The 12,502-nt window shown below is 52.1% G+C and overlaps 1 protein-coding gene across 7 annotated transcripts in view; it reads left to right on the top strand.

The window, feature by feature from the left end:
* CEP250 (centrosomal protein 250kDa) overlaps positions 1–11,716 on the top strand; it is a 50,047-nt gene extending 38,331 nt beyond the window's left edge. For 3 of the 7 annotated variants that reach the window (XM_012637724.1, XM_012637723.1, XM_012637725.1), the window contains exons 26-33: positions 571–691; positions 1,700–1,821; positions 2,580–5,195; positions 8,060–8,173; positions 8,356–8,511; positions 9,011–9,112; positions 10,049–10,111; positions 11,083–11,716. In XM_012637724.1, the coding sequence (XP_012493178.1) occupies positions 571–691; positions 1,700–1,821; positions 2,580–5,195; positions 8,060–8,173; positions 8,356–8,511; positions 9,011–9,112; positions 10,049–10,111; positions 11,083–11,352 (3,564 nt within the window). In that variant the 3' untranslated portion in view covers positions 11,353–11,716. The remainder of the gene's footprint in view (positions 1–570; positions 692–1,699; positions 1,822–2,579; positions 5,196–8,059; positions 8,174–8,355; positions 8,512–9,010; positions 9,113–10,048; positions 10,112–11,082) is intronic. The other 4 variants (XM_012637729.1, XM_012637728.1, XM_012637727.1 and 1 more) reach the window with 3 other exon arrangements.
* The last annotated feature ends 786 nt before the right edge of the window (positions 11,717–12,502 follow it).

Here is a 12,502-nt window from a genome sequence, read left to right as displayed (position 1 = left end):
ATAGAAAAAATTAGCCAAGCATGGTGGCACATGCCTGTAGTCCCAGCTACTCGGGAGGCTGAGGCAGAAGGAATGCTTGAGCCCAGGAGTTTGAGGTTGCTGTGAGCCAGGCTGACGCCACGGCACTCACTCTAGCCCGGGCAACAAAAGCGAGACTCTGTCTCAAAAAAAATAAATAAATAAAATAACGCATGCAAGTGATGCACTGTTGGAGCTAGAAGGAAGGGGCAGTTCATTCTGACTTGGGGAGGGTCAGAGGAAGGAAGAAGTGACCGTTGGGCTAAGCTTTGAAGTAGGAGTTTGGGGAGGGAAGAGGTGACCCCAGGCTGAGATGTGAACAGGGATTTTGTTTCAAAAGACAAAGACAGGTGAGAAGGGGCTTCTTTGCTCCAGCCAGTTGGAGTAGAGCCTGTCTTCAGGGAGTTAAATACACATGAGTTCAGAGGTAAATGATCCAGCAATCTGGGAGTAGGTCCACAATGGCAGACTACCTCAGTGCTGAGAGTGAGGAGAGAGCTTGAGCCCTGGCTGAGATGGAAGTTGAGTTTAGCCATTCCCTTCCTTTCCCAGGATGATCTGAGGGATCAGGTCTGGAAGCTGAAACAGCGTCTAACTGATACCGAGGCTGAGAAGAGCCAGGTCCACACAGAGTTGCAGGATCTACAGAGACAGCTCTCCCAGAACCAAGACGGTGAGAAGCTCAATGCAGGCAGGGAGATTTGGAGGGAGGAGAGGATGGATGGGAAGCCCAGAGGTGGCAGGAACAGTCCTAGCAGCCACTCCTTTTATTTTTTACCCAGAACTGTGAGATGATATCTAGAGGCATCTCCAAAGGGTGATGACCCCCTTGAACTATTTTTCTGCTTTGCTTGGCCTTTGAGGGCCATCGGGAAGATGGGACTAAGAGGAAAAGATTTGGTGAACTGAGAGAAGGAGGGCCTGGGCTGCCACTTTTTGTTTCTGTAGGAAATTAAAGAAAAAAACTCAAGTCTTAAGGCCAAGACTGTGAGAACATGATAAGACTCTATCTTTTGTCACTTATCCATGTTATTTTATCATCTCCAACTATATCCTCAAAATTAGCCTTTAGTGGCAGAAGGATTATGAGCTTATTTGGGAGAAAGTAAGGAGGGAAAATCTGGGGACAGTATATCTGTGCCACAGCCAAGGGCTAGAAAGGGTGGTGGCTGCTTAGAAAGGAGAGGGAAGGGTCTTAAGGCTCAAGGTTCTACTGTAGAAGAGGACGACTTAGGGAGTGGGTCTGGACCTTTTTTGAGGCCATTTGAGGGCTTCCTGAGGCCACACAAATAGAGCTGGGTTCTGGTATATGTTGTAGAAATGGGGGCAGCCAGCAGAGCCACCAGGTCTGTAGGAAGCTCTGCAAAATCATAGGATTGGGGGCTGGAAGGGACCTCCAGTGTCATCTAGCTCCACCCTGTATGGAATCCAGGGCTGAAGCTCTCTGTGTGATGAGGGTGAGGAAGTGTCGGGATGTTTGACAGGCAGTGCTGGGGCTGGCAGCAGCAGGGAGCCTAGACAAATAGAGCAGCTGGCAGACAGCTGCGTGATGTCTCTACGACCCATGTAATTCTCTCCTTGGCCTTTGATTCTGTTCCCCATCTTCCATCTGCTTCTGCATCCCTCTTTTCCCCCACTCCCAATCATGGGCCTCACTCTACTACCTCTCCTCTTCCCAAAGAGAAATCCAAGTGGGAAGGAAAACAGAACTCCCTAGAATCTGAGCTGATGGAGCTGCATGAAACTGTGGCATCCTTACAGAGTCGCCTACGGCGAGCAGAGCTACAGGGAATGGAAGCCCAGGTAAAGTGGTCCTGGCTTGGGGGAGGGGGTTGCCTCTGGAGTAGTCCCTTGGGCCCACCTTGGTCTATGGTCATGTGTCCAACTTCCTTCAGCAAGTCTCTCAGTTCCTCTGGCTGTCTCCATGTCCTTGAGGGTCATTGTTAAGGTTCCGGTGAATCCTCCTTCAATTAATTTTTCTGAATTGAAGTTGAGTTTTTTTACTTTTTTTTTTGAGACAAAGAGTCTCGCTCTGTTGCCTGGGCTAGAGTGCTATGGCGTCAGCCTAGCTCACAGCAACCTCAAACTCCTAGGCTCAAGAGATCCTCCTGCCTCAGCCTCCCAAGTAGCTGGGACTATAGGTGCACACCACCATGCCTGGCTAATTTTTTCTATTTTTAGCAGAGACAGGGTCTCACTCTCACTCAGGCTAGTCTCAAACTCCTGACGTCAAGCAATTCTCCTGCCTCGGCCTCCCAGGGTTCTAGGATTACAGACGTGAGCCACCGCACCTAGTCTGAGGTTGAGATTTTTATCCCTTGCCCTAAAGTACCAGAGTCTAGGATGGCTCATTTATACTACTCTGTCTTCCTTGGGCATAGCAGAGCCCTGGTAGGTGGTAGGGGTATTCTTTTATAGTATCAGCTTAAATGGAACACACCACTTTTTTGCCCAGGTCCTCGTCACTGCTGGTGCCACAAAATAAGGAAGAGAAAGGCCAGTGTTGGAGTGATTGTATCAGGGAAGTATAGTTTAAGGTGGTTTTGCATCTTGTTTTCCAGAGTGAGCGAGAGTTACTTCAGGCAGCCAAGGAGAACCTGACAGCCCAGGTGGAACATCTACAAGCATCTGTTGCAGAGGCCAGGGCTCAGGCAAGCGCTGCCGGGGTTCTGGAAGAAGACCTGAAAACAGCTCGCTCAGCACTGAAACTGAAAAACGAGGAGGTGGAGAGTGAGCGTGAGAGAGCTCAGGCTCTGCAAGAGCAGGGCGAGCTGAAGGTGGCCCAGGGGAAGGCTCTGCAAGAGAATTTGGCCCTCTTGGCCCAGACCCTGTCCAAAAGAGAAAGGGAAGTAGAGACATTGCGGGGGGAAATCCAGGAACTAGAGAAGCAACGGGAAATGCAGAAGGCTGCTTTGGAACTGCTGTCCCTGGACCTGAAGAAGAGGAACCAAGAGGTGGATCTGCAGCAAGAACAGATTCAGGAGCTGGAGAAGTGTAGGTCTGTTTTAGAGCATCTGCCCATGGCCGTCCAGGAGCGAGAGCAGAAGCTGACTGTGCAGAGAGAGCAGATCAAAGAGCTCGAGAAAGATCGGGAGACTCAGAGGAACATCTTGGAGCATCAGCTTCTAGAACTTGAGAAGAAGGACAAAGTGATTGAGTCCCAGAGAGGGCAGGTCCAGGATCTAAAAAAGCAGTTGGTTACTCTGGAATGCCTGGCCCTAGAACTGGAGGAAAACCATCACAAAATGGAGTGCCAGCAAAAGCTGATCGAAGAGCTGGAGGGTCAGCGAGAAATGCAGAGGGTGGCTTTGACCCACCTTACACTGGACCTGGAAGAAAGGAGCCAGGAGTTGCAGACGCAAAGCAGCCAAATACATGAACTAGAAAGCCACAGCACCCTTCTGGCACGAGAGCTGCAGGAGAGGGACCAGGAGCTGAAGTCCCAGCGAGAACAGATCGAAGAGCTGCAGAGGCAGAAAGAGCATCTGGCTCAGGATCTTGACAGGAGGGACCAGGAGCTGATGCTGCAGAAGGAGAGGATTCAGGTTCTAGAAGATCAAAGGACGCTACAGACCAAGATCCTAGAGGAGGACCTGGAACAGATCAAGCTGTCCTTGAGAGAGCGAGGCCGGGAGCTGGCCTCTCAGAGGCAGCTGATGCAGGAGCGGGCAGAGGAAGGGAAGGGCCAGAGTAAAGCACAGCGTGGGAGCCTAGAGCACATGAAGCTGATCCTGCGTGATAAGGAGAAGGAGGTGGAATGCCAGCAGGAGCGGATCCAGGAACTTCAGGAGCACAAGGACCAGCTGGAGCAGCAGCTCCAGGGTCTGCACAGGAAAGTGGGTGAGACCAGCCTATTCCTGACCCAGCGAGAGCAGGAGATAGCGGACCTGCAGCAGCACCTGCAGAAAGCCAGGGAGCAAAGGGAGGTGAAAGAGCAATCACTTCAGGGTCAACTGGAAGAGGCCCAGAGAGTGCTGGCCCAGCAGAACCAGGAACTTGAGGCCCTGCGGCAAGAACAGCAGCAGGCCCAGGGACAGGAGGAGAGTGTGAAGGAAAAGGCAAGCGCACTGCAGGGAGCTCTGGAGCAAGCCCATATGACACTGAAGGAGCGCCAGGGAGAGCTTGAGGACCACAAGGAGCAGGTGCGAAGGCTCCAAGAAGAGCTGGCAGTGGAGGGACTGCGGGTACAGGCCTTGGAGGAGGTGCTGGGAGACCTGAGGGCTGAGTCTCAGGAGCACGAAAAGGCTCTGCTGGCCCTCCAGCAACAGTGTGCCGAGCAGGTGCAGGAGCACGAGGCAGAGGCCAGGGCCCTGGAGGACAGCTGGCTGCAGGCCAAGGTGATGCTCAAGGAACGGGAGCAGGAGCTGGAGGCTCTGCGGGCAGAAAGCCAGTCCTCCCAGCATCAGGAGGAGGCTGCTTGGGGCCAAGCTGAGGCTCTGCAGGAGGCCCTGAGCAAGGCTCAGGCTGCCCTGCAGGAGAAAGAGCACCATCTCCTTGAGCAGGCAGAACTGAGCTGCAGTCTGGAGGCCAACATCGCCACGCTGCAGGCTGCCCTGGATGCCCACCAGGCACGTGCCCAGCAGCTAGAGGAGGCCCTGAGGATGCGAGAAGGCAAGATCCAGGACCAGGATCTTCAGCACCAGGAGGATGTGCAGCAGCTCCAGCAGGCACTTGCCCAGAGGAACGAAGAGCTGAGACATCAGAAGGAACAGGGGCAGCTGCTGGAGAAGTCTCTGGCCCAGAGGGGCCAAGAGAATATGATCCAAGAGAAGCAGAAGCTGGGGCAGGAGAGAGAAGAGGAAGAGATGAGGGGCCTTCGTCAGAGTCTAAGGGAACTACAGCTGACTCTAGCCCAAAAAGAAGAGGAGATTCTGGAGCTGAGGGAGGCCCAGCAAAGGAAGAACCTTGAGGCCTTACCCCACAGCCACAGAGCCTCCCCAATGGAGGAACCATCTCCAAAACTGGAATCTTTAGGGCCCAACCTACAGCGGGAGCTGGAGCGGCTACAGGCAGCCCTGAGGCAGACAGAAGCCAGGGAGATTGAGTGGAGGGAGAAGGCCCAGGAGTTGGCACAGTGTCTGGCCCAGAGCAAGGCCAGTGTAAGCAATCTGCAGGAGGTAGCCATGTTTCTACAAGCCTCTGTCCTGGAACGGGACTCAGAACAGCAGAGGCTGCAGGTAATTCATTCCAGGGGAAGTGAGAGCCAGGTGACAGAGCCCCATCTGTCTGAGCTCAGGGACTGCCTGCATCCTGGGTCTTGTGAGAAAATGAGATCACGAGCACCTCAACATAAGTGAATTCAGGCTACTGTGCTGGTCTGGGGGATATAAAGAGAAGACACCCACAGTCCCTTATAAAGCTCAGTCTAGTTGATAAGCAAATGTAACGCAGTGTGGTTAGTGCCAAATAGGGGAAGTTTAGTGTGCTCCAAGCACTGCTGGAGGGACACCCAACCTTTCCTGGGGGTGGGTCCCCAAAAGCCTTCCTAGTAAAAGTGGTGTTTCAGATGAGATTTGAAGGGACCAGTAAGGAACTAGCCAAGCACAGGTTGGGGAGGAGCTTTCAGGGGAAAAGGAAGGAGACAAGAGCATGCGGGCTATCCATGTAGATCACCTGGGACATAAAGAGGTGAGTTGGCAAGAGAAGGGAGGACAGCAGGGGCCCAGCATTCAGGGCTGATAAGTCATGCCGAGGACCTGGGTAACTAATAGGAAGTAGATGAAGGGTTTAGGGCAGGGGAGTGACATGATCAGAGGTACAGTTCAGAAAGATCACTCAGGCTGCTGTGTGGAGCAACAACAAATCTGGGGAGGCCAAGTGGGAGGTTACACTAGAAGTCCAGGGGAAAGGTGGTGACCTAAGAGGGTGTGAATGGAGACATGTGGGTAGATCTAAGAGGTTCATAGGACTTCTGGCAATTGATTGGCTAAGAGGTGGGAGGAATAAAGAAAGGGCAGAAAGAAGTCCAAAGACAACACTCAGATCTCTGCTCACTGAGAGGGAGAAAAGCAAGTGTGAGAAAGAGGAGTGGAATGAGTCCCGATTGGAAATGCAATGAGGTTCCTGTGGAATATCAAGGGGAGATGTCCAGTAGGCAGATCCACAGAGTGGTCTGAAGTTGAAGGATGAGACTGGGGCAGGAGGTACTTTGGAGTCATCAGCAGTTAGAAATAAGTGTGCTCCTGTGGGTGGAATGTCCAGTGAGAAAGAAAGTGGGTTTAGGATAGGACTTCAGAGCATAATATTTAATCTCAAGGTCAAGCACCATGTCTTAGTCATCTTTGTACCCCCAGCACTGAGCACAAACCTGCACAGAGTAGGCAGTCAGGAAAGCTGGATCGACTGCTGGACATATAAAGGCATCATCATCTCTTTTGCTAGGAGAGAGAGCCAGTCCGTTTTTCCGGGGAAATTGACTACATCCTAGTTCCTTGACTGAGCCCCAGACAACCTCCTCTCATCCCAGATACGCAACCCCCCAGAGAGTTGCCTTCTGGGAACTCACAAAGCTCTGCTCTTGTTAAAGTGCAATATATGGATAAGGAGTTAATACATTTATGAGCTTTGGAGTCAAGTTCCTGGGTTTTTTTTTGGTTTTGGTTTTTTGGTTTTTTTTTTGAGACAGAGTCTCACGTCTCACTCTGTCGCCCTGGGTAGAGTGCAGTGGTGTCATCATAGCTCACAGCAACCCCAAACTTCTGGGCTCAAGCGATCCTCCTGCCTCAGCCTCCCACGTAGCTGGGACTATGGGCATGTGCCATGATGGCCAGCTAATTTTTCTATTTTTTGTAGAGATGGGGTCTCATTTTTGCTCAGGCTGCTCTTGAACTCCTGAGCTCAAGCAATCCTCCCTCCTCGGCCTCCCAGGGTGCTAGGATTATAGGTGTGAGCTACCACACCCAGCCAAGTTCTTGGGTTTGAAATACAGTTCTGTAGTTTATTAGCGATGTGACCCTGGCTAAGAGACTTCACTCCTCTGACCCTTGATTTCTTATCAATGAAATCAGAAATAATAGTATGAAATGAGATGATATGTGTGAAGTGCTTGGGAAGAAAGCACTCAGTAAGTGGAACTCCTTTCCTGTTTCCAGACCCATTCTTACAGGCACAGTGAAAGTAAGGTATGTAATTGGGCAGAAGGGCACTCCCTACCCATACTCTTGGGTTACTGAGCAGTTTTCACTCAATAATGTAACTCAGGTCAGGGTCACTTCAGCCACTTACCCCTCCAAACACTACTGCCTTACATCACAGTAGTATCATTTTTTTATTTTAAACATTTTATGTGCCAGGCACTATCACTTTCTTCCACAACTACCCTGAAAAGTAGGAACTGTTGTCCTTACTCTGTAGTATAGGAATGGCAGTTCAGAGAGGTTAAGTAACTTCTCCAAAGTCACACAGCTAGTAAATGGCAAAACTAGAATTAGATCTGAGTAGTCTGCCTCTAGAGCTCAGGCTTTTTACCACTGAGCTCTTCCTCTCCCCCAGACAACCTGCACACACACACTCTTGTCCTCTCTTCTTGACCGTTATTTATGAAACGTAGGGTGCCTAGAAAATATCTAGCATTAGGTTTCCCAACTTATCCAAAGGCTTAATTCATGTCTCATGTTACGTGTAGTCATTTTATAAATGAGGAAATTGGGGTTCGGGGAGAGCTCATATTTTGATCAGAATCATAGTCAATAAGTAGTGATGTGACACCCTGCCCTGTGTGACTCAAGTCCCTGCTCTTTCTGTAACACATCAGTGCTCCAAGTTATTGCTTAGCTTTATGGGAAATCCCAAAAGAAATGTGGGGCTCTGGTCCTGTCTCACTTGCTAGCTCCCTATGTATCCTGAGTAGATCCCGCTCTGTTCCTTTGTTTTATCCATCTATAAAATGAAGGTTCTGGACTAAAATGGCTCAGAGCCGCCTGGAAAAATAAGACTATAACCTGATGAGAAAATTGAAGTGGTTTTTATGAGGATGGAGGGTGGGGTGCATATGGATTTGAAGTTGGCAGGGTGTGATTTTGTGCCACACCTTGGTACCCAGGATGAGCTGGAGCTCACCAGACAGGCTCTGGAGAAGGAGCGGCTGCATAGCTCAGGCCTGACCAGCAGAGCAGAACGGGGATCCAGAGGAGAGCAGGGTGTACAGCCGGGAGAGGTGAGCTGGGGGCTTGGAGGGAAGAGATGACCCGGGGGGAGCTCCTGTCCAGGGGCTTGTCCCCTTCTCTTGGGAACTGAGTTTCTGAAGCCCAGACCTGCCAGAGTCTTCTCTTTGCCCTCTGTCTGTTCCCCTACCTGTCTAAAGGGCTGCCCAAGTGAGATTACAGGTCTTTCCCACAGGTCTCAGGAGTGGAGGCTGAGCCTAGTCCTGGAATGGAGGAGAAGCAGCCATGGAGACAAAGGCTTGAACACCTGCAGCAAGCAGTGGCATGGCTGGAGGTTGACCGGAGCAGACTACAGCACCACAATATCCAGCTGCAGACCACCTTGGAGCAGGCAAGTAGCTTCTGCTGTCCTCAGCTCCCTCCTTTGGGGTCCGGTGGGCATGCATCTCTATTTCTCATGCAGCCCCTGGGGCAGGGGTCAGTAAACCACAGCCTGTGGGCTAAATCCAACCCATTGCCTGTTTCTGAAAATTAAGTTTTATTGGAACATAGCCATGCATTGTCTGCAGCTGCTTCCCTGCTACAGCAGGATAGTGGAATAGCTGTGACAGAGATGGAATGATCCACAAAGCCTAAAATACTCACTGCAGGGAAAGTTTGCTGGCCTTTGCTCCAAAGGCCTGAGAGGCTGGCCCTGCCTCTTCTGTCTTAGGAGTACTTGTTTGCACTCACCGCTGCCCTAGCATGGGCTCTCCTCAGCCCAGTTCTTTCTGTGGTTGCTGTCCCCTTACACATCCAACCACACATGCACTGGCCTCTTCTAGAGAAGGCAGCTCTACTCCAGTCCTGGAGCCAACCCAAGCCCTGATTTCTCACTTGCACCTTGGCAGGTGGAGCGAGAGCGGAGGAAGCTGAAGAGGGACTCCATGCGTGCATCCCGGGCAGGGGCCCTGGAGATCAGCGAGGCCACAGCTGCATCACCCACGCAACAGGTTTACCTGTTTTCCTCCACTGCAGCCTCAGAGAGCCGAACCCCAGCCAACAGAAACTCAGCTGTCCTCATTGCATATCCCAGGCCTCTCTTGGATGGTGGGGACAGCTGCTTCAACCAGTCCAGAGTTCCGCCCCACTCAGCACAGCTCAGTCTGTCCCTGCCCCGAGAAGGCGGCCCAACGTCAGGGGCTGGGGTGGTGTCAAGACTAGCATTCCTGCCCTCTGAGGAATTTAGATCGGCCCACTCCCAGACCAGTGCCTCAGGCTCACCAGGAGCAGGGCTTATGGGGTCTGGTCAGGATCCCTGGCACTCGGGTGTTGTGTGGTGCTCTCCAGCTCCTGATGCACCTCGGAGCTTGATCACAGCTTCGCAGATCTCTCAGACTTCCTTGCTCCTTGCAGTACTGAGTTTACAAGATTAGGGTCCATGGTCTTTCCTGGAGCCAGAGTTCCTTTTTTGGGTAAGGGGTTTGGGGAAGACTGAGATGTGCCCACCAGCAGACAGCCTTGCAGCCTAGCAGGGGGACATGTTTGTGGTGGCTGAGCATCTCTCTCTCCATCCCCATCCTTTATTGAAAGTTCTCGAGGGCAGACATTGAGTCTTACTTCCTCTCTGCATCCTCAGCTCACATCCCAGGGCTAGCACAAAGCAGATACACGGTATACTTCTGCTAAGTGGAAAAGTACCTCCAAGAAGCAAATGCTATCCAAGCCTTGTGGATACTCAGAACCAGGTCTCCAAGGGCATTGTCCATTATGCTGGTACGGGGCCTCTCCTTGCCCCAGGGCCATGGTGCCCCATACAGGTTCAGGCACTTCTGGCCCATAACCTTTGCCCAGCCCCCCAGGATTGCCATGAGATAGCTGCAGGATACCTGTGGAGACCCCACAGTGGGAAGGCCTATTTCAACAAGAATGCTATTTGTCTTCCTCAGGATGGAAGAGGAGGACAGAAGAGCTCCTCAGGTACTAAGTATGTGGTTGAACTGCAGAAAGAGGTATGTTCTGGAAGGATCTGTTTCCTGTTTCCTCCCTTGCACTCAGACTAAAAGGCTTTAGTGTCTGCTGTGTGCTTGGCCCTTTGTGTGCCTCCAGTAGGGAGAGGGGAAGTAGTTCCTGCCTTCAGAGAACTTCAGTCTCCATGGGAGGCAAGAAGAGCCCCAGTCCCAGCTCCACCTCTCATGTGCTTAGGGTGGGAGTGGGGAAGAAAGCATGGTCCAGGCCCTTGGCCTCTAGATTCATACTTAGGAAGAGAAAGGAAAAGGAAGAGGGCTGAGGAGCAGACAGAAGATTCTAGGAGAACAGACCAGCCTCCTCTGCCCTCACATGGACCCTGCAGGCAGGAGTGTGGCCAGCACACCAGGCAGAGGAGCCTGGCTGCAGCACAGGACCTGGGCCTCATAGTTTGAGTCAAGCTGCCACCCTGAGGGAAGCTATATGAAGTGCCTTCTTGCCTCTTAGGCCTCAGCTAAAAGTTCACTCTCTTTTTCAAGGCCCAGGAGTCATAAGAAGTGTGGGATTTTGATTTCTGAGCCTGTTGCAGAAATCAGTAGTCACTACTGGCAGGACCTGACCCAGTAGCTAGACCTAAGCTATTACTTTGAATTCTGTTAAACTCATACGAAGCAATCCTGAGGCAGGGCCCAGGTGAGGGTGAGGCAAGAGAGGCCTCTTAGGTGTGGGCTTTTGTTTTTAACACGTAAATTCTCCTCCAATAAAGTTGATGAATAGTCTTGTTGTTTTTGAGCTCCCTGTTGGAGTCCCATGTGTACCCAGGGTTGAGGATCACTGGATTCCGATTCCCAAAGGCCCTTCCCCAAACACTCAAAAGCTGGTTCAGAGATTCGTGTATGTGGTAGAGCTCATTCAAACGCTCAGCCAGCGAGAGCCACGGGAAGACAGAGTAGGAAGAGTTGGGACAGCTTCAGGGCCCTCAACTGCTCTCCCTCTTGGTTTTTCTGCCCACCAGGTGGCCCTGCTGCGAGCCCAGCTGGCCTTGGAGCGGAAGCAGAAGCAGGACTACATCGCCCGCTCGGTACAGACCAGCCGTGAGCTAGCTGGCCTGCACCACAGCCTCTCCCACTCCCTTCTCGCTGTGGCCCAGGCCCCCGAGGCCACTGTCCTGGAGGCTGAGACCCGCAAGCTGGATGAGTCCTTGACTCAAAGTCTGACATCCTCAGGGCCAGTCCTACTACTCCCCAGCCCCAGCTCCAGCCCCGCCCAAGCCACCTCCAGGTAGCAGCCAGGCTGGGCAGGACCCAGGCCAGCCTGGAAACACGCAGACAGATGACTATAGCGGGGGTCACGGCCCCTCTACACAGCTATAAGTTTGCCAAGGGAAAGGCCTGGCTCTGTTACCGCACCTCGGAGCCCCAGGTCAGCTGACATTCCCAGGAAGAAGAAGGAAACCTGCAAGGCTGGGGAGGCCCCAACTCTCTGGGAATGAGGCAAATTACACTTGCCTGCTACCTACACAGTCACCCAGAGGAGTGCCTTGCCCTGGCCAAGGAGCATCAACTGCCTCTCATCTAGAATTTATTTTCCTAGCACTTCACCTTCTCCCTCAACTTCCCCTTCAACAATAAACCCTGAGTCTTTGCATTAGTTCCCTGCTGTCTCCACTTGTGCAGCTGGGCAGCAGCGGGACATCAAGGGAGTTTATTAAGGAAGAGCTTGCTAAAGATTCCTGTCAGGTGGCATGAATTTATCGTATGTGTGCACCGTGACAGGGAGGCTCACAGAAGATACACAAGACAAAGCCGCTGTCCACAGAGAACCTGCATTCCAACTGATGAAAACAGACTAACACGAGTTAATCAGTCAGATAGTTCTGTGCACTGGCTGGGAGAGCTTGGAACTCCAGGGGCTGAGAAAGGGAGGCATGAACTGGCTCTCGAGGGAAGGGGTGGAGTTAGGGAGCTGGTGAGCTCACAGTGACAGCCTGGTCTGGCCATCGCAGGGACCTGAGGCTGAGGCTGTAGGTTGGGGAGAGCCTCTAGTGCTAACTCTGGGACAGTGAGCCACCTTTGATGTTCTTGACTTAAAACAAGTTCCAGAGCCTCAAAAACACTGAGTTGACCTTTAGCTGAAGTCAGAGTCTCAATGTCATAGGCTCCCTCTGGCCTCATTCCCCTTCTACTCTGGGTGAATGCCCCTGAGGTCTCCCTTCCAGGGCATATATCAGCTGGAACTGACTGGTTGCCCGTAGTCCAGCCATGTGTCAAGCCAGTCAGGAAGATGGACTGAGGCAGAACTGTCACTTAATGGACTGGCCCTGGTGGAGGCAGTCGACTGAACCCAGCTCACAGGTGTAAGACCTGTCATTGGCAACTTCCTCAAAGCCTAAGAACAGTTTTCTTTAAAGCAGGTTGTGACCTTCCTCTGGTACT

The sequence above is a fragment of the Propithecus coquereli genome, unplaced genomic scaffold (genome assembly GCF_000956105.1).
Source record: "Propithecus coquereli isolate 6110/MARCELLA unplaced genomic scaffold, Pcoq_1.0 Scaffold122, whole genome shotgun sequence".
NCBI classification, from domain to species: Eukaryota; Metazoa; Chordata; class Mammalia; order Primates; family Indriidae; genus Propithecus; species Propithecus coquereli.
The sequence above is the reverse complement of the archived record's forward strand: the minus strand, read 5'-3'. Positions and strand labels throughout refer to the sequence as shown.